We start from the raw sequence: 23,189 nt of genomic DNA, 5'->3' as shown, positions 1-23,189 counted from the left end.
CTTTACCTGTTTATAACAAAATAATAATAATAATAATAATAATAATAATAATAATAATAATAATTTTGCAATGGAAGGAGGTAAATGCAAAGATGAGGGACATCACACATAACAAGCATACTGAAGAAAATAATTATGTTTGGGGGTCAAATAGCGCAGAAGAAGAGAAACACAGATTAAAGCGAGTAGGAGTTCAGGATTAAACTACTGGGTGGAGGTCATAAGACTAGGATTAAACCACATAGTAATGATGCAGGAGCCTCCCAAGAAGCAAGGTTCTCATGCACCTTGTATGGAAGTCAGATCCAAACGCCAGGAGACTGGGGTTCAGTAGAAGAGCAAAGAGTGAATGAAGCAAGTCAGGGAGAAGGTGGACCAAGAAACACAAACCACCACCCTGAGATCAAAAAACCAGCAGTCAGTTGCTATACACACAGCCCCTGGAGCCAATCCAAGTATAACGAATGGCGAGCTTTTATGATAAAACGAAACACAGCAATCACCAAGGGTGTGAATCCTGGCCAGCCATTAACACCACAATAGAACACGATATGGAAGATTACATATTGATCCCGATGTTGATAAAACACACATCCTTATCTGATGTCAAACAAAGATAATATGTATTGCAGACAAGACGTTTTGGCTATACATATTATAAACCATGTTACTCGGTGCAGAGAGGATGTGCACTGCGTAGTAATGGAGGTTTATGGCATTTCCAATATATCTTCCCAAGCAGAACTGGAATTTGAATCATTAAAGTGATGCCACCAAGTGACAGCTTTACTGCGGGTCCAAGGACGGTCCATCTAAGGCAGGAATAATTATTTGGAGAGGCACATGACCCCTCGTTTCTCTGGCTGGATGATCAGTTATTAGCATGTGCAAAAAGCATAAAGCAAATTAATAAGCATGGTTTACATTTTATGGGTTACATATTAATACATGATAATGAGTACAATGTCTCAAAATGCTGTACTCGGCATTATCTAGCTTAATAGATAATAGCTGATAATAGTTAATAGATCATTTTTTTTTACAAGCAGTAAGTTAGTTCTGATATACACCGTAATTACTGTTTTCCATAGTTACATACAAGACATGTTACAAACAAAGCAACTCATTTAAGACATGTTTGGTGCATCTGACAACTAATGGCAAACGGCACACGGTTTAAATGTAGGTCGACCACATTTCTGCAAAATATAATTAAAAAGCTGAATTATCAGCTTTTTGTCCCTACAATTTCAGATACGGCAGACCCACAATATATATGTAATATACATCATCTCTTTCCTAACATACAGACAAAATCACAGACTGGAAGTATATACTTTATACTTTATATAATGATAACGATACCAATGAGGGACAAACTTATGTTGCTTTTCAAAGACTCACTACCGAATCCACCCGCAGCAGTTTGGTAGATTATAAACAGTTGGATACATTTTATTTAACAAAAACATCCCAAACCACCCCCCTGGCGTTCCTGCACTTGTACAATCAAACCACTAGATATTTATTCAACCTGCAGCATCACATATGGACACAGTAAAACCATATCCAAGTACAGAGACGGCCATTGTACTGGTTTAAGCTTTCCATAACGTTGCAGTTCATGGGTATCAATACATAGAATAGAACAGACCTGTCCAGTTTACAATATAATACATGAAGCACAGTAAGTGCAGTCTTTTTGCACAGAAGTCCTACAGATATGATAAAGACACAATAGGCACAGTCGCAGTCACCAGGACCAACCTCATCCTGCACTTCCTCCGTCCGGAGTATTGAGACAAGACGGATGTCTGCTGCAGAGGAAGAGAGTCAAGGAATCTGTGCAAACTCGGTACGGACCTCTGTAGTCCAAATAAGCCAGTTACAGGAGATATCTCTGATCTTCCCCAACTCTGTGATACAGTAGTAGGCGAGCCAGAGAGCCGATCACCCAACAGCACAATCTACTACGTGTAGAGCGGCAAAGAGCTGCAGTCCCACCCCGCCGCAGGCTCTTCGTCTGGGTCAGTATATGCCGCTGGGCTTGTATGCATTAGGAAATAGGGTCCCTGCCCCGTAAGACCTTATTTCTAATTAATATTTTCTTGTCTATGTTTACCAAAAGTGGTTTGGGGTCAAATTATAATGTTAATGGCTGATTAGGTTCATGGTTTGATGCCCCGAGCAGCACATTCCTCTGAAATCAATTTTAATCTGAGTGATTCACAAAATCCCAGTGTGTTCATCTCTATTCAAAAGCTTTCAACAACGGCCAATTTGTTTCATAATATACTTGTTAAAAATTATCTGCTGAGTTATCATTTAGCTGATCATGTGAAACATATTTGTGCTTCTAGCTGCACATTTACGCATATACTTTGTCTTCTTTTATCCACTGTCTTCTTTAAAAGCCTTTCATCTACTTTATTAACTCCGAGGAGATTTATCACAGCGGAGACTACGTGATGTTTAATCATATTCCTTTTGTCCAAAAAAAATAAATAAAAAAATATTAAAGCTGGCAGTATGAACAATGAGAAGACAGAATTAAGGCAGTCCATCAGTGTTTGTAAACACAAGGAAGTTAAGATCTTTTTTCTTTTTGTATTGTCATGATGCGAAGTCCTTTGTAATTTATTGTTTAAAGCTTCATGCATGAGGTATTTTCCTTCTATTGTTTCCCGCATCCTATAAATATTTGCTGAAAAGCGAGCGCTTAATCAACTGGATTATTTTATTAAAAGCTAACATTCTACGAAGAAAAACTCTTTATTTCGTTTATTAAAATATTTTTTTTTCTTGGATAAATACAAATCTGAAAAAAAGGCTAATCGGAAATATTGCTGCACAAGTCATTTTCAGAATCGTTAAGAAAAAATATTTCATGAAATATCATGCGCTCATAAGTCTAAAATGGAGATCCACATCCAGACCTGGACTGGTCATCTGGTATTCTTACAGACACTGGTGCTCCAGAGATAGATTGGGTACTGCAGTGCACGGCCACCGATTGATGTACGTAGCAGTTACATCTTAGACTCTACAGGCCTCAGCACGTTAAATTACATAACAGATAAAGCTTGGCCAAAATTGGGTCATAAAACAACGATCCCAATCACACCAATAAATCTACAACAGAATGGTTGCAAAAAAAAAAGAATCAAGGTGTTGCAATAGCCCAGTCAAAGTCCAGACCTCTACTGATTGAAGTGCAGTGGCGGGACCTTAAAAGAACTGTGCATAAATAAATGCTGCAAAGCTCAATGAACTGAAGCAACGTTGTAGTGGGCCAAGATTCCTCCACAGCGATGTGAGAGTTATTGCTGCTAAAGGTTGCTCTACAAGTTATTGAATCATGAGGTGTACTTAGTACTTTGTGTACTTAGACCTGCTAAGGAACAGATGATTGTTATGTGCTGATATGTAAAACCATAGAATTCAAGCAGGGGTACTTTATATATATATATATATATATATATATACATTTTATATATTTCATATTTAGAGCAAAAAAGGCATTAAGTAGTCTATTTTGTCCAGAGGCATCTAGAATATAAATATAGCCATATACTATTGACTTATTGACTTTCCACAATTAAGTGGTACATTAACAGAAACATTCTAGTGGTAATTGCTCTGTATTCAGCACAGAACTCCAGTTTCACTTTTAAACATAAGGCAATGGATTGAAATAAAGATATGTCTGATTGTTAGAATATGAAATATTAGGTATGTGCCGAACATGCTGGTTTGCAAAATCAATGACATCAGCTGCAATACCATTTTCTTCAACAAGATGGCGCCAAATATATCCAAGACATGCTTTACAAAACTAAAAAAGACTCATGGCGTCTAAAGATTTCCCCATACAAAGCTGCTTCACACACTGCAATTGGTGCTTTATCAGTTTGGTAAATAAGACACTTGAATTGCTATTTTTTTATTTCTGACACTTCTTTAGTAAATCCCACTGAAACATAAAAAAATGAGAGTGTATTTTAATAGGATGTGAACTTCTGACCCTCTCTTCCCACCAGGAGATCAAGAATATTTTGTTCCACCAATTAGCTGCTACCAGGACTAATCAAGTTCCCAGCCATGCCAGTGTTCAAATATGTCATTACCTTTTTTCAGATAAGTATATATAAATAAAAAATTCCTCTGATAAAATTCTGTTGCCATCAGGTGTCTTGTCACACCATATATCCCACAACGCATTATGCACAATATGCAGATCGTTTTCCTAATTAAGTGGACATGTCATCTATGACCAGAGCTACCCATTAAATTAAAATGTGCTCCTGTTTTAAACTCTAATCAATTCCTTGGATCAAGACTTTGCTGCGGTCAGACTATTTGAGAACGAGCCGTCAATATGGCCTTTTCACTGATGCACAATTACATGGTTTTGAGTTCTGCAGGAATATACACTACCGTTCACATGTTTGAGAAATTTGACAGAAAAGCAAATTTTGGCCATTATAATAATACCAAATGGATTAGAGATACGTCGCTGACGGTGTTAATCTCGTAAATGACTATTGCAGCTGGAAACGGCTGAATTTTAATTTTCATAGGCGTACAGAGGCCCTTTATCACTCCCATCACTCCTGTGTTCGCTGATCAAAGTTTAAGTCTAAAAGGCTAATTCATCAACCCTTTCGCGATTACAGCTAGAAATGTCCTTGTTTTCCATAAAAACAGCTAAGTGGCCCAAAATATATAATATATTTTTGCCCGAATACTTTTTTCTCCAACTTTAAGTCTTTAAAGTGGGAGTGCGGCCTATATTCGGGGTCTAGTGCAGGAATGCGCAATTCATATCACCCTGCTGGGCAGGCAGCAGGGTTAGGATACAGATACCCCGCAGCGGTGCAGGGGACCTGCATCCTACTCTCCAAGACGCTGTGACAGCCTCCCCTGCCAGCACATTCCACGGGGGGGTGCCGACACGGGAGATTGTCTAAGCACATCGTGCAGACGTTCACCAGCTGCGGTGATGCGCGTAAACGACCTCCGCTGCCGGCACGTCTGCTCGATGTGCTTTAACAATCTCCCTTGCCAGGAATTCCCAAGGGGGGAGTCCTGGCAATGGAGATTGTTAAAGCACATCGTGCAGACGTGCCGGCAGCGGAGGTCGTTTACGATTGCATCGCCGCTGCCGGTGAACGTCTGCACGATGCGCTTTAACAATCTTCTTTGCCGGCACTTCCCACGGTGGTTGTCTACGCATATTGCGTAGATGTCCCCTGCCGGCCCCGTAAGACACCCGGGAGTTTGCTCTGGTAAGTCGGGGGGGCACATCTTGGGGGCAGAGTGGCAGCATATCCTGGTTGGGGCAGAGTGGCAGTATATTTCGGGGGGAGGGCAGAGTGGCAGCATATCCTATGTTTTTTTCACTAAGAAACTTTTTTCTTTAGGCCAGGTTTTTTTTTTTTGCAAAAACGCCCATAATAACACCAATTCAGCCACACAGCGTTTAATTAGTGAAAAAACTCTGCAGCCAGATGTTAGCTGTTCTTCAATAGGAAATCGCACAATGCCATATCCACTTAGTGTTTTTCTGTTTGGCGTTTTTTCAGTCCTCTTTGGCGTTTTTCTGCTGTTTTTGGGCTCTGTGGCAGTTTTTCAAAATCGCAGCATGTTGACACTCAGGCATTTTTTGCAAGGAAATCTTGGCGTTTTTCTCCAATAGAAGTCTATGGGAGAGAAAAAACGCCATGAAAAAGCCATGTGGGGTTTGCCTTGGCGTTTTTTATGGCGTTTTTTTCCACAGTTACAAAAAAGGGGCAGGACCCAGGAAGAGGAAGAGCTGCCATTTTCCCAGTACTGTGGTAAAACTTTTATCTGCTTGTGTGCTGTCTCTGTGTAATTTATTAGCAGCATGGCACCCAGAATTGTCTTTGATGTGTCCAAGCTTATTCAACTAGTGAGTATCCCTTGCAATTTGCACCATCATTTGGGGCCAATCTTCCTAGAGGAGCAGACATTCGGAATAAAGCATGCCTTACAAACCACAGAAAAGAGAAAAAAGGGTCAGCCGGGGCGTGTTTAAGTAGAACTCTACCAAGGAAATGACATCAGGAGGGGCAGATACTTGCCATTTATCCTAATCCCTTTTAACTGGGTGAAAATTCTACCTTGTAAAGGCTGGAAAAACTGCCTAAGGTCAAAAAAGCAATTTCCACAGAAAGGCTAAAACGCCAGACAAAACTCCAGAAAAAACGCCAAAACGCAGGAGAATGCAGTGGCAGTTTTCTTGGCGTTTTTCCTGGCGTTTTTCATCAAGCAAATAACGCAGGACAAAAACCCAAGTGGAAACCTAGCCTTAGAAAAGCACCTAACTTTTAGGGTGCGGCCTATATTTGGGTGCGGCCTATAAGCGAGCCAATACGGTATATAGATATTAGTGCTATAGGGCTGTGTAAGACTTGAAGGGGTAAATTCTATTTTAATTGATTCTAATAATAATAATAAGAAAACAAGAACATTTAATTTCTCATAATATCACTGCTTTTTGTTACAGCAAAATAGATGAAAATACAGATTTGTTCACCCTTTAAAAATAAAAAAATTAGGAGATGCATCTTCTCTATCAAGGAGACATAATTTGTGCAGAACAGGCAATTGAAACAATATTCTACCGACCGAACTTTACAACATTGTTGCAAGTTGGGAAATGAAATTCTCTTCATCTATAAAGACTGACATTCTGCGGGCATGAAACCCTGAAGAAAATAAGGACCCTAATTTACAGAATAAAATGGGATTTAAAAAAAACTTGCAATGATGGTACTGTTATACTTTTTTATAAGTGATTTTCTATTACATATGAATACAAAACGGTTGTACTATATATATATATATATATATATATATATATATATATATATATATATATATATATATTTGGTGTTAGTGTATCTTTGACTATTAACAATATATATGGCTTCCCAGAGGTTTTCTTTGATCTGCAACGCAGGGTTTAGCGGGTTTTCGTTACTTGACTGTGTGTTCTAGTGTTTTATGACTACTTTGTAACATTTTACAAACAGTACATGGACATTGAATGGAGCCCAAGGTGCGGCTCTCATAAATGTATGCCCGATGGACCTTGGCACTAGGAAGATTAGAAAGCCTTCATAGAATCAAAGATAAATAACAAGTGTGGGTTAAGAAGCAATGTATTACTCACAATAACTAACAAGTACGTGTTCAACTACCTATATAAACCAGGTTCTCAGGATAATACACAGCTGACCGATAGGCAAAGAAGATGAACAACAAATATACATTTTTTGGGTCTCATACGTGAATGACAAAATCTTCATGCATTGCACTATATACATATTAACCTCTTAAGGTGCTGGGTTTTTTTTATTACCATTAACTTTTCAACTCCTTTTATTTCTGTAAATCCAAACTGTTGTGTGATGCACTACTTGTTATGTCCTGTTTGCCCATTGTACAGCCTGGTGGAATATGAAGGTGCTATATAAATCTATAAATAACAATGTCATAAATTTGCCAGGAACACTTATTATATAGTCATGTGACACAAAAGTGGGCACTGATAAACTGTTGCCATAGAAACTGAAAAAGCTACTGTGGTTTTATGTGAGGAAACAATAAAATGATAGATCTGCTAAGGTTTACTTGATTGACAGATATATGTACAGTTAATGAAACCATCATACTAAGACCAGCAGACTCCTATACCATCTGGGGAGAAGGACTGCAAGAGACACAAAGCTGTCTAAAAAAACATAATCATGTATGAACCTTATCTAAGTAATGCAGCTCCTAGGAATGTTTGGGCCTGAAAAGACTTGAAAATGTTACTATGAGCAGACGTTGAGAAATCGTTACTACTGATGGTTTAGGTGTAAGAACTCTAGAGTAAAAGGATAGGTGTCTTCTCATACTTGCCAGTGATATCTCTGTGTGTGTCTGGGTCAGACATTGAGAAAAGATCTGACACAGGTATCAGGGGATGCAAAACGAAGATTCGGGGAAAATAATCCAACGTTGCAAAACCGAGACCACCAAACCAAACTCATATTCAAATAACTCCACCAAAATCCATACTTAGGCGGTCTTTATTAGGCAGCTATAAACATGGGGGGGACAATAGACAGGGAATAGAAAAATAACACGTTTCGAACCTTATGGGCCTTAATCATAGGCTCAAGCACATAAATAGACCCGGAAATAAGCGCTTAAAGCAGGAGTCAAATCACCAATATACCCTTAATTAAATAGCACAATGCACGAATGAATTATCATAAGCTGTGTAAACAATTATAAACAAATAAATAAAATACATAAAGAGAGAATATTGATAAAAAGTAGCTTCAAAGTTATGAGCTAATATGTATTAGGTATTATTTGTGACAATAACCATAATAATCAGTTAACATATAAATATACCAACCTTAATAATATTATGATAAACTGGAAAAGCACCAAACTATAGCAAGCTATATAAACAATATATATCGCTCCAAATATAGGGGGGGTTAGGCTTACCCGGTCAGACAGCAGACTTCAGATACCCCCAGATATCAGGGGACCCTTTCATTCTCCTTCCACCTCCTAAAAGAAAACGCGTCGATCTAGTGATAAATGCTGGGTTTCCCAAAACATTTTGTTAGTCGTTTTAATAATAAAGGTTTTGAAAATACTATATTGCAGACACATTTTTATGCCACACAATATCCTGCAGCTTATCCAGGTTCATGTAGTCCAAGCACCCTGCTGATTTGATCAAGATTATAAAAAACATTCAGCGCTTTAACCTTGTTGATGGGGATTATCAAAAAACTCCAGCATACATTCTTAGTGGAGGATACATCTAGTGTTAGCAGCCCTCCTTTATCCAGCTGTACAAAAGTCTGATTAGATAATGCCTAACGCCCTCCTACAGGTTACCAAAATCATACATTTAAAGTTTATTAAAAAAGGTCTTCCGCGGTGTGCGACCTAGATCAGAACACCTGTACTGATGATCCAACATAAATGAGAGGCTTCTTTATAAGCAAAAAAAGGATGCAGCCATGGGGTCTAATTTTATAAATGCAAAAGCAGTTCAGGATATACTCTGTGATTTACACTGTCACCTTTGCCGCAAAAAAAGGGGCAGATAGCCCAGTTACAAGGGATATATCTCCATCCACTGCTTTAAAAGGCTTTAAGTCACATGGCTTTAAGTCAGGCCTAGGGCAACGCTCAGGGTAAATATGTCACTAACTATACCGTGTCATTTTATATATATATATATATATATATATATATATATATATATATACACACACACACACACACGACTGTTTAGGCAGAAACGGCAAAATTGTTAGCAATTTCATTTTGCCATTTCTAAACAAACAGTACCATCGTTGGATGGATCATTACTAAGCCAGCATCAAATTATTTAAACCTCTTTTTGTGACCTTGGGTACGTCAGAAAAAAACCGTCGCAGAATAACCTGACAAAAGAGGAAATGCTGGCCCATCGTCAAACAAACATAAAGGAAGTGTATGTTCTGTCTACTATACGCACCAAAACAGAGCCAGCGCCTACCAGAGAGAGCGGATACAGTCAGCACACCACGGGGCATTCAGCTACTGCAGCCGAGAACCAGCAAAAACAAAAGGAATATTTTAAATTGGCACATAACCTGCATATTCCACGGACATGTTTTAATTCATACCCTATAACTTTATAAAGTAGGCATGGGCTATATTTCCTAATCTAGGTATACAGCCAAACACAGTTTGGTGCATTTCACTGAAGTTGCACATAAGCAGAACAAAACAAAAAAAAAAAACGACGGCATTTATAAAACAGATATTACGGCTGACTTCAGAAGAGACTTGTGGCAGAATGGCTGAATGACGAGTGTTTAAATGCTCCTATTGTCTACAGTCCGGAAATATATATTTTTTATGGGTATTCACAGGTTCTTTGTTCACTGTTAAAGTTAGAAAACTAGCAATTCTTTGAAACAATGTAAAACTTATAATATTTGCACCCTTAATATTTGTAGTCTAGCTACAATCTATCATAAGAAAAGCTGTTTTTTTATTTCTCTCTTTTTTTTTAAAAAAAATATATCCATAGTAAATTTCAGACTATTTTTATAAAAAATGTATCAAAAGAAAGCCCTATGTTTTCTTGAAAATTACAATGCATATTAAGCATCAAAAAGGGGAATCATGATTGAACAACATATGGTAACATTTTGGGGTGAAAAAGCTCCCAGGACTAGGGTGTGAAAACCCCCTGGTCATGAAGGGGTTAAAGCATAGATCACAGTGTGTTACGGGGAGTTTGAACATTGATCTGCCCTTCTGTGTGTGACTAAATGTATCGCACACATAACAAGATTTATCTTATTGTATTTGTAAAAGCTGTCAACACCCCATTTATTTTTGTCCCCCACACCCACATTTTTCATTGATATTATCACTCCGAAGGAGTGGCCCATGCGGACAGGGTTATGTATGTTAATACTCGGAAAGGGCGATCTCCAGCCCTCCAGCAATTATGCAAAACTACTACTGCTATATACTACTACATCTTCTTAACCCCAAGTAGATACTTTTGTACTTTTTTAGCAATAATATTCTGCATAAAGAAGGCGAGCCCAAGTATTGCGGAAAAAATCCAGGAATGCGTTGCACTTTAGAATAAGGGAAAAGGCGTAACTAAGCCGACTATTATCAAGGTTATGGACAACAGCCAAAAGCATAAAACTTGTAAAAGTTCAAAAGGAGAACCTGTTCAGTCAAAGGTATCCAAATGAATCGGTTATGGGATTCCATGTCATTTGGTAAAAATAGCTCTACGTGGACACATTTCCATGACTTATTAAATAATTAAAGTCTAAGATATCAGGTGTGCATTAAGTCACGGCACCCTATCCTGATTTTGTAAGGCTGTGACCATTGGGTGTATGTATGGAACGTATAGAGAAGTGTATGTTTGAGTTGGGGTTTGAGTTAGGGTACACTGCATGGCCCATGCCAGCTGATATTTAGACAAATACACACGAAGAATAATAAAATTAACACAATAAATGGTAATTTTTAATATATAAAAATATGTGCCAACAGAAGGAGTTATCTATAAAAGGTAATTCTGGAGCACAAGGTAAAAAAAAGTGGTCTTATCACATAGCAACAAATGGGAGTTGCATCTGGTTGCACATCTCCACTGGTTGCTATAGTGATAAGACCATTTAGACTCTCTTTGTTTTAATTAACCCTGATAAATTCATTTTTTGTGTAATCTCACACAAATAGGCCTAGCATTTGTCTCCTGCTCACATATTTGCACACAATGACACCACCGTCCCCTTCTTTTACTTAACATATGAAAAGAAACAACAGTTATTCCAGATGCTTTAAAATGGAACAAAATCGGGACATGAAATGCTGAGATTATTCCAGGAACATTAAAAGTAATCGGTGCTTCGGAAACTATGGACCAAATGGTTGCAGATGTAGAGGTGAATTCCACCTACTCAAATAGTTTGTACAGAAGAAGATATGTGGGTGGTGAGAAAAAAAGCCGCCACTATAGCTAAATATAACCTAGCTAGCAAGGTCAGTGTGCATTTTGTAGCCGATTGGGAGCTGCAGATTAAAAGGGATCCCTAGCACCGTATCAGGGTGGTTCCAGCTAATAATTCAGTAATATACCCCAAACAGAGGGGTAAACTGACAGGTTCCAATATCTATTTTATTCTAAATCAGTGAATGTGTTTTTATTTTTTGGCAAAGCAGAAAGCAGGCATGATCCCATGATGTAGAAGGAAACTATGGCTTTCTGAAAGTGCCTAGAAGATGTAAAGGTGAGTATGGTACTTGGACTGGGCGGTATTTACTTAAGGATCCTTAGTGATGTTAGTTCAGAAATAGATTAAGCAATTCTGGTACACAGATAATCAATTAGTCTTATTACCATAGCAACCAATGTAATGCTCCTACTGGCTGGACCACTCTATTGGTTGCTATAGTGATAAGAACACTTCCTGAACTTCTCGCTGGTATCAAGACGTAAGGAAAGCTGGAGCAGGATGAGAGCATCTCCACTGTCTTTCTTCAACAGACTACCCACCAGAATTAGATATTGTTCAATATATTGTTTTTTCCCCTAAGACAAGATATTAATCTACGTTCCCTAAAACCTGGAAACACATCATATGCGTGGGATTTTCATCTATTTTTGGCATTTACATGCAAACCTTACAAGGCATTTATAACGTTACAATCTGTATTTCCTACCTCAAAATTCTGTTAATGGGGACTATAGGTTTATTATAGGTCACACGGTCCAAAGTCTCCCTCAAAAGTATTTTAGTCTTTAGGCTTTCTGAGAATGGGCATTCTGTCACATATAAGGCAGCCATTTCCCCACCGTCCCTTTTATATCGTATGTGGCCATAAAATAAAACTAAAAATTTAGGAACACTCCTTTTATACAGGGGTACCCCATACAGGCTTTGGAAGGTAATAAGGGGCCAAAATTACACTTATTTTTTTCTAAACATATTTTAGTTAGTAGGCAGCAAAAGTTTTTTGTTTAGAAAAAAAAATCTGTTGGAAGGCCTATGAGGTGTTAAGGGATTTGTTATTTGTTTTTACTTTTACTGATTTTTTTTCTGTTTTCTCTTGCATTGATTTTCTTTTTTTTTGCACTGCTCTCATCAGAAAGCAGCACAATATGATTTGAGATCCCATTGGGTTCTTTGTCCATTAAATATTAATTTCCATATTTATTTAAATTAACTGTTGAGTGTTGAGAAGGAGAAACTTTGTTTCTTTTTGTCTTCCCCCTGTTGTTCCATTCTGGTGATCACACAGTTCAGTATACTAACTAATAAGAGAGTTTGCAGAAGAGTTGGAACTCATTGATGTCACTATGAATTATCAACAGCAAACCTCACTAAATCTTAGCCTGCCCTGTATAATGCATAGTTAAATCAGCCTGGGGAAAGCCACTTAAAATATCACAGCTGGCAACAATGACAGCTCCAGGTCTGCAGAGAGTTGTTGGAACAAAATCACAAAAAAACGTGTTTTGCTAATATATAATAATGTATACAGTGCCGGGTTTTATGCTCAATGAGAAAAATATTTTCCCCTTCAAGTTATCTTCCTGCTCCTCACTCCACCCATGCAAAAAATCTACATTCATGGCTTCAGGGTATTACACGTAATGCAAACCAACTCTCACAAACACTTTCAGATGGAGTTGAGGCAAAAAAGTTAAGAAGTGTGCCTTACAGTCAAAAAGCAGCCAGCCTACTCTTGACTGGTGGATTTATAACTTAACAAAAATGTTAAAGATTTAAAAAGTTTAAATGATTATTTTAGACCAAATTCCTCTTAGACAATTTTCGTTCTCAGAATACGCGACACTCCCATAAATACAGCTATAACCCTAATCCTGTAGTGATGTTTCTAACACATTCTTTTGGTAGTTGCCTCGAACCAAAAATCACCATTTCTGGATGAATATGCATTGCTTGTCTCCACAATAAAATTACTTATAGGACCTGTGCAAATGAACATTTTAAAACAAAAACACATTATGAATGGTTGATAGGATATATAATAAAAAAATGACATGGTAAGCTTTATTCCATGGTCTAGCCTTTCGATCATAGGCATCTTCCTAAATTATGGCTTTTAAGCAATGTTGGTCTACTACATGATGGATTTCTACAATACACAGGTGTATTATCCTTAAATACTGTATTGTACTTTCTAGGAGCTCTTAATAAAGAAAAATAGACGTAGACGATGTCCATTTTTTATCTCTTCGGCATGTTACCTGTTACCTTTGAATGCCACTCACAGCATTCAAAGGTAACAGGAATTGCACCCTCATGGACATTGCTAAACACTGTGGCTGAAATAGGGTTACCTTTCAAAGCAATGCCCACTAATCTTGGGAGTGTGCAAGTTAAGCCCAAGTATTGCCCCATGCTGAAATCAAGTGCCATAGGCAATTTTTTCCACAATCCTACAACCTTGTTTGCAAAATCTGATCAACAGGACCTGACCTAAAGACACATTTTATTTTAGGTGCAATTCATACTTGCTGTGTTAAGTAGACAAAGTCCACCAGGGTGCTTTATCTTATCAGATTCCCTAAGAAAATGCTGATGCTATACATTTCTACAATAAGCTCAGAGTACTTTGAACACAATTGCTCCAAACTCAAGCAACAAATGTGTCTCCTTCTAAATTTGCTCCGCTGTGTAACTTTGATAAAAACATCCTTCTTCTTTAGAATTTAACTGTAAATTTCTGTTCCCGAAATGATACATTGTGCTTAAAAACACAGGAGGACAGACACATAACAGCACAATGCCAGCCCATCAGTCTGACTTTTAATTGTCTTTTGGGTGTTTTGTGGTGGGAATGACCTGAAGATTGCAGTGCAGTACATGCGTTGTTAAGCGAAAAGGATAATTCTCTACTTCTTCGTTATACACACGTGCTCTGGACACCATTGTGTACATTGACGTGGGTTATGCCTGTACTCTGAGATCTTTTTGCAGCCAACATGTACCTCTAACTCAAAACTAAAAGTTAAAATCATTAGTAATATTCTCATGCAGACCCTCCGTTATGCTTTATTTAGCAGAATTTAATCATTTATGTCTCAATAAATTAGAGATTAAGGTGTGGTATATTATATATAATTGATAGTATTTAATATGTTACAGGATGCTTATATTAACAGGTGTAATTAATAATATTCATTATTAATACATTTTCACTATTGCCTAAGGTTAAGGTATATACATTATTAATAATCAGAGCATGCTATTAGACAGGTGCTAGCGTAACCGATACAACCCTGGCCCTACTTATATATTCCTGCTGGTGTCATATCATTTTGCATATGGTAAGGTGATGACATATTAATAATAGAAGTGAGATTTAAGACATGCTCTAACAGAAACATATGGTTGTCGGTCCTACTAATGTGTTCCTCATAAGCAACAGAAAGAAGAATAAGTAAATTACGCATGTATCATGGCCTTTTCTTAACTATGTTATTCTTTTGATGATATGGATAGGTGTAAGGAAATGCAAAGTTACTGGTAGGCCATGAAAAATATTAACATTCTGGAAATATTTGCTATTTTATCCTTTGGTGACAGAGGAGTTTACCCCCCCCCCCCAGTTTTGTTTGTCAGTTCTTCTTTTCTATATTTAGTGTACCCACACAACCCAAACAACCCGATTTATGTTCAACATTCCTTGTGTAGAGAAATATTCCAAAATCGTCTTTTTTTTCAATTTACAAGGAAGTAAAATGCTCCCTTTCATTCTACACATGTTTTTCTTATTTTTGACCATTATTTTGGAATGGGGTAAGAAAGGTTTTAAGTTTTTTTTAAATGTATATTTCTAGTTGGTACCCCTTATGATTTCATGGAGTCCTTATTTATCTATTTATTTAAAAAAAAAATCATATTTTTTTATTTGATTACAACTTTGATTACAACTGCTGTTCATCAAAAAGAGTGATTGGTAAGCACTGCATGGAGGCCTTATGAGACGTCTTAGGAGGGTCTGGACAGACTCTCTGGGAAACCTTTTACTTTTAATGTTGCTTCCCAGACGTTTGGGGATTCTCTGCTAATTGGCGCATGCTGGAAACCTTGCAAGGATTTGATGGTGAAAGGGCTGCATGAGAGGTTGTGGGGTGTACACAGAACAAGGGCAGCAAAGAGGAGGGGGTCACGAGGGGATGCAAGTCATCACTGCAACGATTGCGGCTCTGTGTCTGTGAGGCAGTGACATCAAAGTTAGACATTTAAGGATAACATTAATTTCTGCTGTAGGTAGGAACTTCTGGCTGTCTGGCACTCAACTCAGGGCCCAAGGCCAGCAGGCTACAGAGGTTAGTATAAAATCAAGGGATGTGGTCAATAGTGAAATCTGTTATTGTATTCTAAATGACAAGAAGGAATAAGGTAGAGTATAATGCAATGGAAAGGGTGGCCCACCAATTTCATAGTCCAAGGAAGAGCTACTAAAATGATATGTGGTTTACTGAAAGATTGGATGATAAGTAGAATAGTCTTGGAGCACAAGTAGTAGAGGTTAACACAATGAGGAAATGTAAACATTTATAGGATATCCTGAATATAACAAGACCACCAAGTAAGATTTGGGGTCATTTGAATGACTGATTTTTAATGTAATTTGATATAATTAAATAATTTTGTACTACTGTCTTTTCAGTCATATAAATTCTTGCCTTATAAGAAATATGGAACAAAAAGTAATTTGGCCTTGTGCCAAAAATAACTGACCTTGCAGCAGCTGACTGCGATTGAACACTGTGCCTAAGTTTATTTTCTACAACTATTCCCAAATCCTTTTAATTCAATGATTTCCAAAAAGAGTAACTTTGCATTTGTGAACATTAAATCACATTGTCGCCTAGTCCTCCAATTTCACCAAATCTCTTTATATCAGATGTTAGCATCTTTGTATCTTATAAATAATGCCACTGATCCTTTTTCCTTATTTCCTGATCGGTCCATTAAGACACATTGGTTTCAATTTGCTTCATTAATTGTATTCTTTATTTGTCCCAAAGGAACATCCTTATAAGTATATTTCATTAATGTTAGTTTGAAGATATTCCATGCATCGGCTACATTTCTTGCTGCAAAAATCTAGTGGCAGTCAATGAGCTGAAGGGATGCCCTTAACCTGTTGATGTTGAAGTTTGTAAAATTCAGTGTTTTACAGTTTAAATTGCCGGTGTCCCCATGTTTGCAAATGCTCCCTATTGAACAAAGCTCACCACCGCTGATAGTTTTCCAAGAGAGGGAGTGTAGATAAAGAATAGGACCCCAGAACTGACCCATGAAGCACATCAACTGGGAGCAATATAGGAGATGAACACATTCCAAACAAGGAGCTCGGAAGGTACAGTCAGAGAGGTTGGATTTGAGCCAGGAGACAGCTGTATTAAAAATGCCATAAAATATTTTCTTTTTGTAGAAGTAGGAGTTGGTCCACAATGACAAAGCCTGTGAAGAGTTCAGAAAAATGTATCTTTTGTTTTAGCACCAAGATTGTTTGTAATTGTGGTGAGGGCTACATCAGAAGAGTATTGAAGGTGGAAACCAGACTAGCAATGGTCAAGCAAAGAGATAGGGTTGAAGTACCATGTAAGTAGCACCACGAGGGAGGATGTTATCCCTCATGATCATGAGTTGAAGGACTAAAGGAAGGTGTTAAAAGGGTAAAACAGGCATTTAAGGTTGCAAGAGTAAGGAGATGAAAGTAAGTTTGTTTTGCAAGGTTGAAAGCAGTAGTATGGGATTTGTAGTGTACAAAATCCCCAGGTAATCACAATTTCCATTACAGATGCTAAGCAGTTCAAGAGCACATTTGCCGCTGTGACGTCTGGTTGTTGTGCCCTGGATGAGGTGGAAGGCATGAGGGGTGGAGGAACCATATCTAGAACTACGGCAAGCATATGTGGCAACATCAGTGCAAGAGGAGGCAGATTTTTAAAAAGGGAGGTAGAAGTGTGTTAGGGGTCAATGTCACAGAGATTTCCATACATTTGCATTGCTTTTTAGGTGGAGGAGGGGTGGAAGGTATAGCAAGGTTGCAAGTCAGGAGGTGGTTAGTCAGAAGAATAGTGGGTGTTTGTAAATTGGGAGATCACATCAACTTGCAGAGCAGCGAGGAGCGGTCCACACGGAGAGGTGGGAAGGGAAAATGTATTGTTGATAGGCATGTTTCTGTCACCAGGGATTACTGTGGGGATAGTAAAGGAGTGAAAGTGTTACACAGCAAAGTGATCAATAAACTGGGATGTACGACCAAGGTGTTGATAGATTACAGTTACATGTGGAGAGAAGAGACAGATAAAGTGAATTTTAAAAGCAAGAGAAAGAGGTAATTGATGACAAAGCCTGAAACGGGCAGTGGGGAGAGACAAGGATACCAACTACTCCTTTTTTACGGTCTCTAGTTCTAGGAGTGTGGCTAGTGTAAGACATAGTAACAAAGGGCAACATTAGAGTTAGTGAAATGCAACACCAAGGAAGTTGATAAGCAATACAGAAGTTGCGAACAACAGTGAACTTGTTACAGACAGAAAGTACATTCAAGAAGTCAAAATGAAGGAAGAACTGTTAAACTACCAATCCTGTCAAATAATCTTTATATTTGTTGGTGTTTAAGGCAAAATATGAATGCTCTGCTCACTCAAGGACTATTCAAAAGTCATAATGTCTATTCATAATGTGCCTCCACTTTAGACTTCCATCATATTTGCCTCCTTATTATGGCTTTTAAATAATGCTACCCCACATCCCCCACACAAACACCTTCACTGCACTATTATTATAGGCAAGCTCTTTAAACAATTCTGCAAATGGTTTGTGTAACACTGTATTGCATATTCTGTATGTTAATATACTCGAGTATTATATGTGTGATCACTTCTATGCATAAATTGTGTCTCGCACATTAGGACAAGTACATAACATTTGCTTCATGGAAAAATCAGGTTTAGCTTACATCATACAACCAAACCTAATGTGCAGGAGGACCTCCTTTGTATATATTTGTAATATCTTCAGTGCCTCTACAGAGGTAGTTAGCTGGCTGCTTTTGCAGCAGATGATATTCAAACAAGTAGTTCAGGTGGCTACAAACAGATGGTCCCATGATCAATTTTATTTTACAACAGATTTTCATCCCACCTATGTTAGGAAGCGTTCCATTTCTTTGCTTGAGCCTTAAGTGTGATTTCCTTACTGGGTTGTACAGCGTTCTAAACAGCCAAGTATGTATCTGCCATACCAGGCGCGTATACAGAATATGACCCGTGCAAAAAAACAGCAATCATTAACTAGTACATGATGACTTACTAATGCTCACTAGTTTCAAGTTACTTCTATTGTGAGGGATATTCATTTCACCAATTGAAAAGTGACTCTATCCTTCCATTATCTATACCACCCATTCTGCTTCAATGTGGGGTTACCGAGGCAGTGAATCATATGAACCTGCGTGGACCCCTTTCTACCTCTTCCAAAATCCCATCCGCTAAATCGCTCCTTTCTAACGTCTGTAAAGAACCACCAGCACAAGCCTACACCCCGTGGACACCATCACCAAAACAGGTGCCCAGCCCAGAAATAGCTAAACGCTTGAATTACAAAACTTCCAAATTGTCCAACGCTGAAGAATGCACATTTAGGTAGAGGCATATTTCACGCGTTTAAATGTTGGTAAGCAATACGCAGGGCAGAAAGCTGGCTGGGAAGCCTCTCTGCATTACTCTAATCATTAATGAACAAAAGCAGCATTTTTCTATCGCAGCCTTTCCCTGACAGATACAATGTGCTGTCGTAAAACTGCATGTGTCACATTGCAGATATCTCAGGGACAAATGCTACGGTATGATTTAGTGCCTGGTTTACCAAAACTAGATAAAGAGGACTGAATCTGCCCCGCTATAAATAAAAAAGGTGGGTTTCCTGCTACTTTATCGCCACTTCTTTTTCTGCTTCTTGATTGGTGACTGTACGCGCCAATGTCTGCAGTGGGACTTTTGCCTCCTCATACCAGGCCTACTTGTGTCCTACCGGGGGTCTTCATAGCTTTAAAATAAGAGTTTTTGCAAGTTTTCTGTATCACCCCATACATTGAATTAATTGTTATAATTTCCACTGATCCGCAGGTTTCTAGTTTGGAAACAGACTTTCCAACTTAAGCTCAGCCCAGGAAAATTATCATAGCATTAATATTGCTTTAGTAAAAAGTACCCCATAGAATAAAGTGGCATGGATAATGTTGCATATTCCAACCCCTAGGGATGCCTCATGTTGCATATAAGCAACCTTAAGTATACATATAATGAAAGTACTAGTAAGTGGCTAACTTTGCACACCAGCCCCGTCTCTGTTTATGTAGGTAAGGAAGATAATAAGGGTGTTCAGCCCGTACAGGTAATGAAAGTGTAGATAATGGGGGATACTCCCGCCCGGCTCCCCCTCCCTATTCTGCTGCGTTTCGCATCTGCCATTATTGCGCACGGGGCGCTGCGAACCACACTGTGCATGCCCGAGTGACGCATTGCAGGTACCAAGCGACCAATCAGAGCCCCGCTCCTCACAACCGCACATCTACACGACCAGTTCAATGTGCACATTCGCTGTGATAAAATAGTCCCCTGACTTGTACCCGCCATTACACAACATGAACCAAACTAGCACGAAATAGTGGGGAATAGCACACGACAGCTTTCCGAAAACTTTTACAGGCAGCATCTTGCTATATTGTCAGAATAATCCTGTTTCTAATGAAGTGGCTATAGAGTAGCTAACACGAATGAGGAAGCCGCGCCATCATTTTCTCTTAGGGGCGGGCTTATGTGACTGGCGGAGAGATACAGTGTCGAGGGAGGTGTTTATGTAGGGCCGTTGGCGGCGGTTAGAAATTAGTCCGAGTCGATCCTGTGAGGGTTGCAGTTGTCTGTTCTGAGTCTACTGGAGCTGCGCGCTTTCTAACCGCCCTTAGAAATGGTGAGTAATGCCCAGGGGCTCCTCGCTGCCCGGCGGATTGTCATTGGATTGGGTAGTTTTCTGGCGCATCAGTAAGTGCTCGCAGTGTCCTGCATGCCGGCTCCTGCCGATGGACTTACTACGCACTTCTTATTCGGTGCGGCCGGTGGTTCATGGTGATGGCTCAGACAGCCGTGTGACGGAAGGGAGGTGTCCTGTCTCGCCGGTGCAAGGATTTTCTGCTCTCTTGATTCGCCTCTTATGTTTGCGTAGCTTTTTATGAATGGAAGCGGCCAGTGCTTGTTTATTAGTCGTCTGTTTAATGGGAGGATAAAGTGACACTGACCCTGGGGCTTTTCTTTGTATTGCTCTTGTTGTGCTGGATAAATGTATCTTTCTGTAGGCTTTTAACCGGTCATGTAGAATCTTTGGAGCAGCTCGCAGTGTCTGAGTCTCTGCTCTCACCGATCGCCTGTGCTTGGGGCTCTTTATAGATACTTGGGGTCTTTACGGCTACGTTTATCCTTTGGCTTGTCAGTGATCGTTAAGGTCTTGTCCTGCTCAGGGTGATGTCTGCTTCGATGTGGGGCTAGCTGGAGTGCTCCGGATTGCTACCTCCTGGTAAATTCACGATTTAATATCAGCTTAGGATCTGTCCCTGTGATTGATGGCCCCCTTAGTAAGGCTGTTAGCCCACTTGTGCAGTCTGTGCGGATTAGGTGAAATAAATCACTGATTCATTCATTGCAAGAGATACTGGTCTTTATGTGTGATGTGTTAATCTAGAGCTGTCACCATCGAAGCCGCTCGAATGTGGCTGTAGTAAGCCTTGGGCTGGTGCATTGTAGAAGTGGCCCCATGAATGGATTCTTATTGCCTGAGTTTGCTCTGCTAGTGTTACAATGTGTCCTTCTTGTAATGGTGTATGATATATGCAGTGCAAAATATGCCCCTTTGCCCCAGTAACGCTTTGTGTAGTTTTTCAGCCCGTGGGGGTTATCTTGGGCTGGGCTGTGGTGCATTGAGATACATGGTTGCTGCGCTGCTCCCTCCCACGCCCTGCTTTAGGCTGATCACTTGCTGTAAGTGGGCTATGGAGTACCTGTTACATAATCCGAAATAACCCATCTGTAAACTGGGTCGAGTGATGCTTGAGGAAAATCGGGTGGGGGTTTCGCAGCGAGCTGGCCGGCTCGTGTACCTATAAACTGATTGCCTGCAGTAGACCGTCGGGGTGGATGGCTTGTAGTCGTGTTATAACTTTCTATAGACTGGTGGTGTTGCTTCATATGATCAGCATAGAAGGTGAAATGCCTGGTATGCACAGAATACTACGCTTTGGTCTGTAAAATGCTTTTCTGGTAGAACTAGGGCAGTGAGTAAGTAGGGAGCAGCCTCCTGTCACCCATAATGTCCTATCTGGTCTCCTCCCTGTATCAGGGTGGGTCCAGCTGCATTGTGCTGCAGTTTCCGGTAGGAAGGGCATGTGTCCTGCTCACTCCATTAGTGCCGTACAATGGAGCAGAGTGACAAGCCTGCCTTTCTGGGTAAATGAACATTTGCATTTTAACACAAAGTATGAGACTGGGGAAAATGCTACACCATACTATGGCAGTGTATTTGGGATTGGGCTCACATCTATCTGTCAGATGGCAGCTTACGCATTGTGCCAGGTTGATAGTGTGGTTGGTACCGACCGGCTTGTTAAGAGAAACTTTCAATCTTTTTACATCCCTCAGATACTAACACTTCATATGATTAAAAGCATGTTATGGAAGCTATGTGAGCAGTCCTGTGCTGTCAGCGTTGCATTCCCCAGAAGATCAGTTTTATGTGACAGAATTCAGAAATGGTTGACTTATTGCTTTTTGGGCAGAGTTACTTGGCCTAGTCAGAGTTGCTGTTATAGGAACCATGTGTACCATAGTCTTTAGCGGCGTGTAACTGCTGATACAACTAGTTTTATTCCCGTAGATAGTCTTCTGCTGCCTGTGAGGTGTAGTCAAAGAACCCTCTAAAGTTTTCTTTGAAGACTGGTGGGCGTGGCACTTGGCTCCTGTTCTGCTTCCTGTTGGCCGCTGTCCCTTCATAGCTGGTGTTCCCACATGCATTCCTTGTCTAGCTTTTCTCTATAGCAAGGTGGTTAGCCTGCTTTTAATGTATTAGTTTTGTTGCCATAAGCATAGTGATGGCTATTGGTGTAAAGCCAGCAGGTGGTGCATATCCTGCTCATAGGAATGAGTACTTTTGGTTTATGGGCACTCCATGTAGCAGAAAACTAAAAATCCAGTATTTGTGCAAATACAAAAGAAGTCCTGTTAGTACCATAAATCACTTTAAAGACTTGGTGTGCCAGTTGTCTATTTGGCCTACTCCCATAGGTGGGCCTTATTTCTAAGAAAAATGTATATAGCCAAATCAGACTTTAGATCCTGAAAGCTTAGCATTCATTGGTGCACCAAAGTCTAGGCCTCAAGGTATTGCATACTTGCCCAAACTATCTGCTTTATTTATTCATGGAAGACCTTAAACTGAATGGCAATAAATGCTTAGTTTATTCCCAAACCACCTACACCTGTCGTGCATCTAACTAGGTGTTTTCTTTAAAAAAAAAAA

The 23,189-nt window shown here is 39.3% G+C and overlaps 1 protein-coding gene across 2 annotated transcripts in view; it reads left to right on the top strand.

The window, feature by feature from the left end:
• CALM2 (calmodulin 2) overlaps positions 1 to 23,189 on the top strand; it is a 186,015-nt gene that overhangs the window by 158,149 nt on the left and 4,677 nt on the right. Inside the window, exon 1 of one of the 2 annotated variants that reach the window (XM_053461085.1) lies at positions 20,456 to 20,594. The exons of the other annotated variant lie outside the window; for it this stretch is intronic. Coding sequence (XP_053317060.1) covers positions 20,592 to 20,594 — 3 coding nt within the window. The 5' untranslated portion in view covers positions 20,456 to 20,591. Of the gene's footprint in view, positions 1 to 20,455; positions 20,595 to 23,189 lie in introns of those variants that run through there. 2 annotated transcript variants of the gene reach the window in all.

Source organism: Spea bombifrons, chromosome 3 (genome assembly GCF_027358695.1).
Source record: "Spea bombifrons isolate aSpeBom1 chromosome 3, aSpeBom1.2.pri, whole genome shotgun sequence".
Classification (NCBI taxonomy): domain Eukaryota; kingdom Metazoa; phylum Chordata; class Amphibia; order Anura; family Pelobatidae; genus Spea; species Spea bombifrons.
This window is presented reverse-complemented; position numbering and strand designations above follow the sequence as displayed.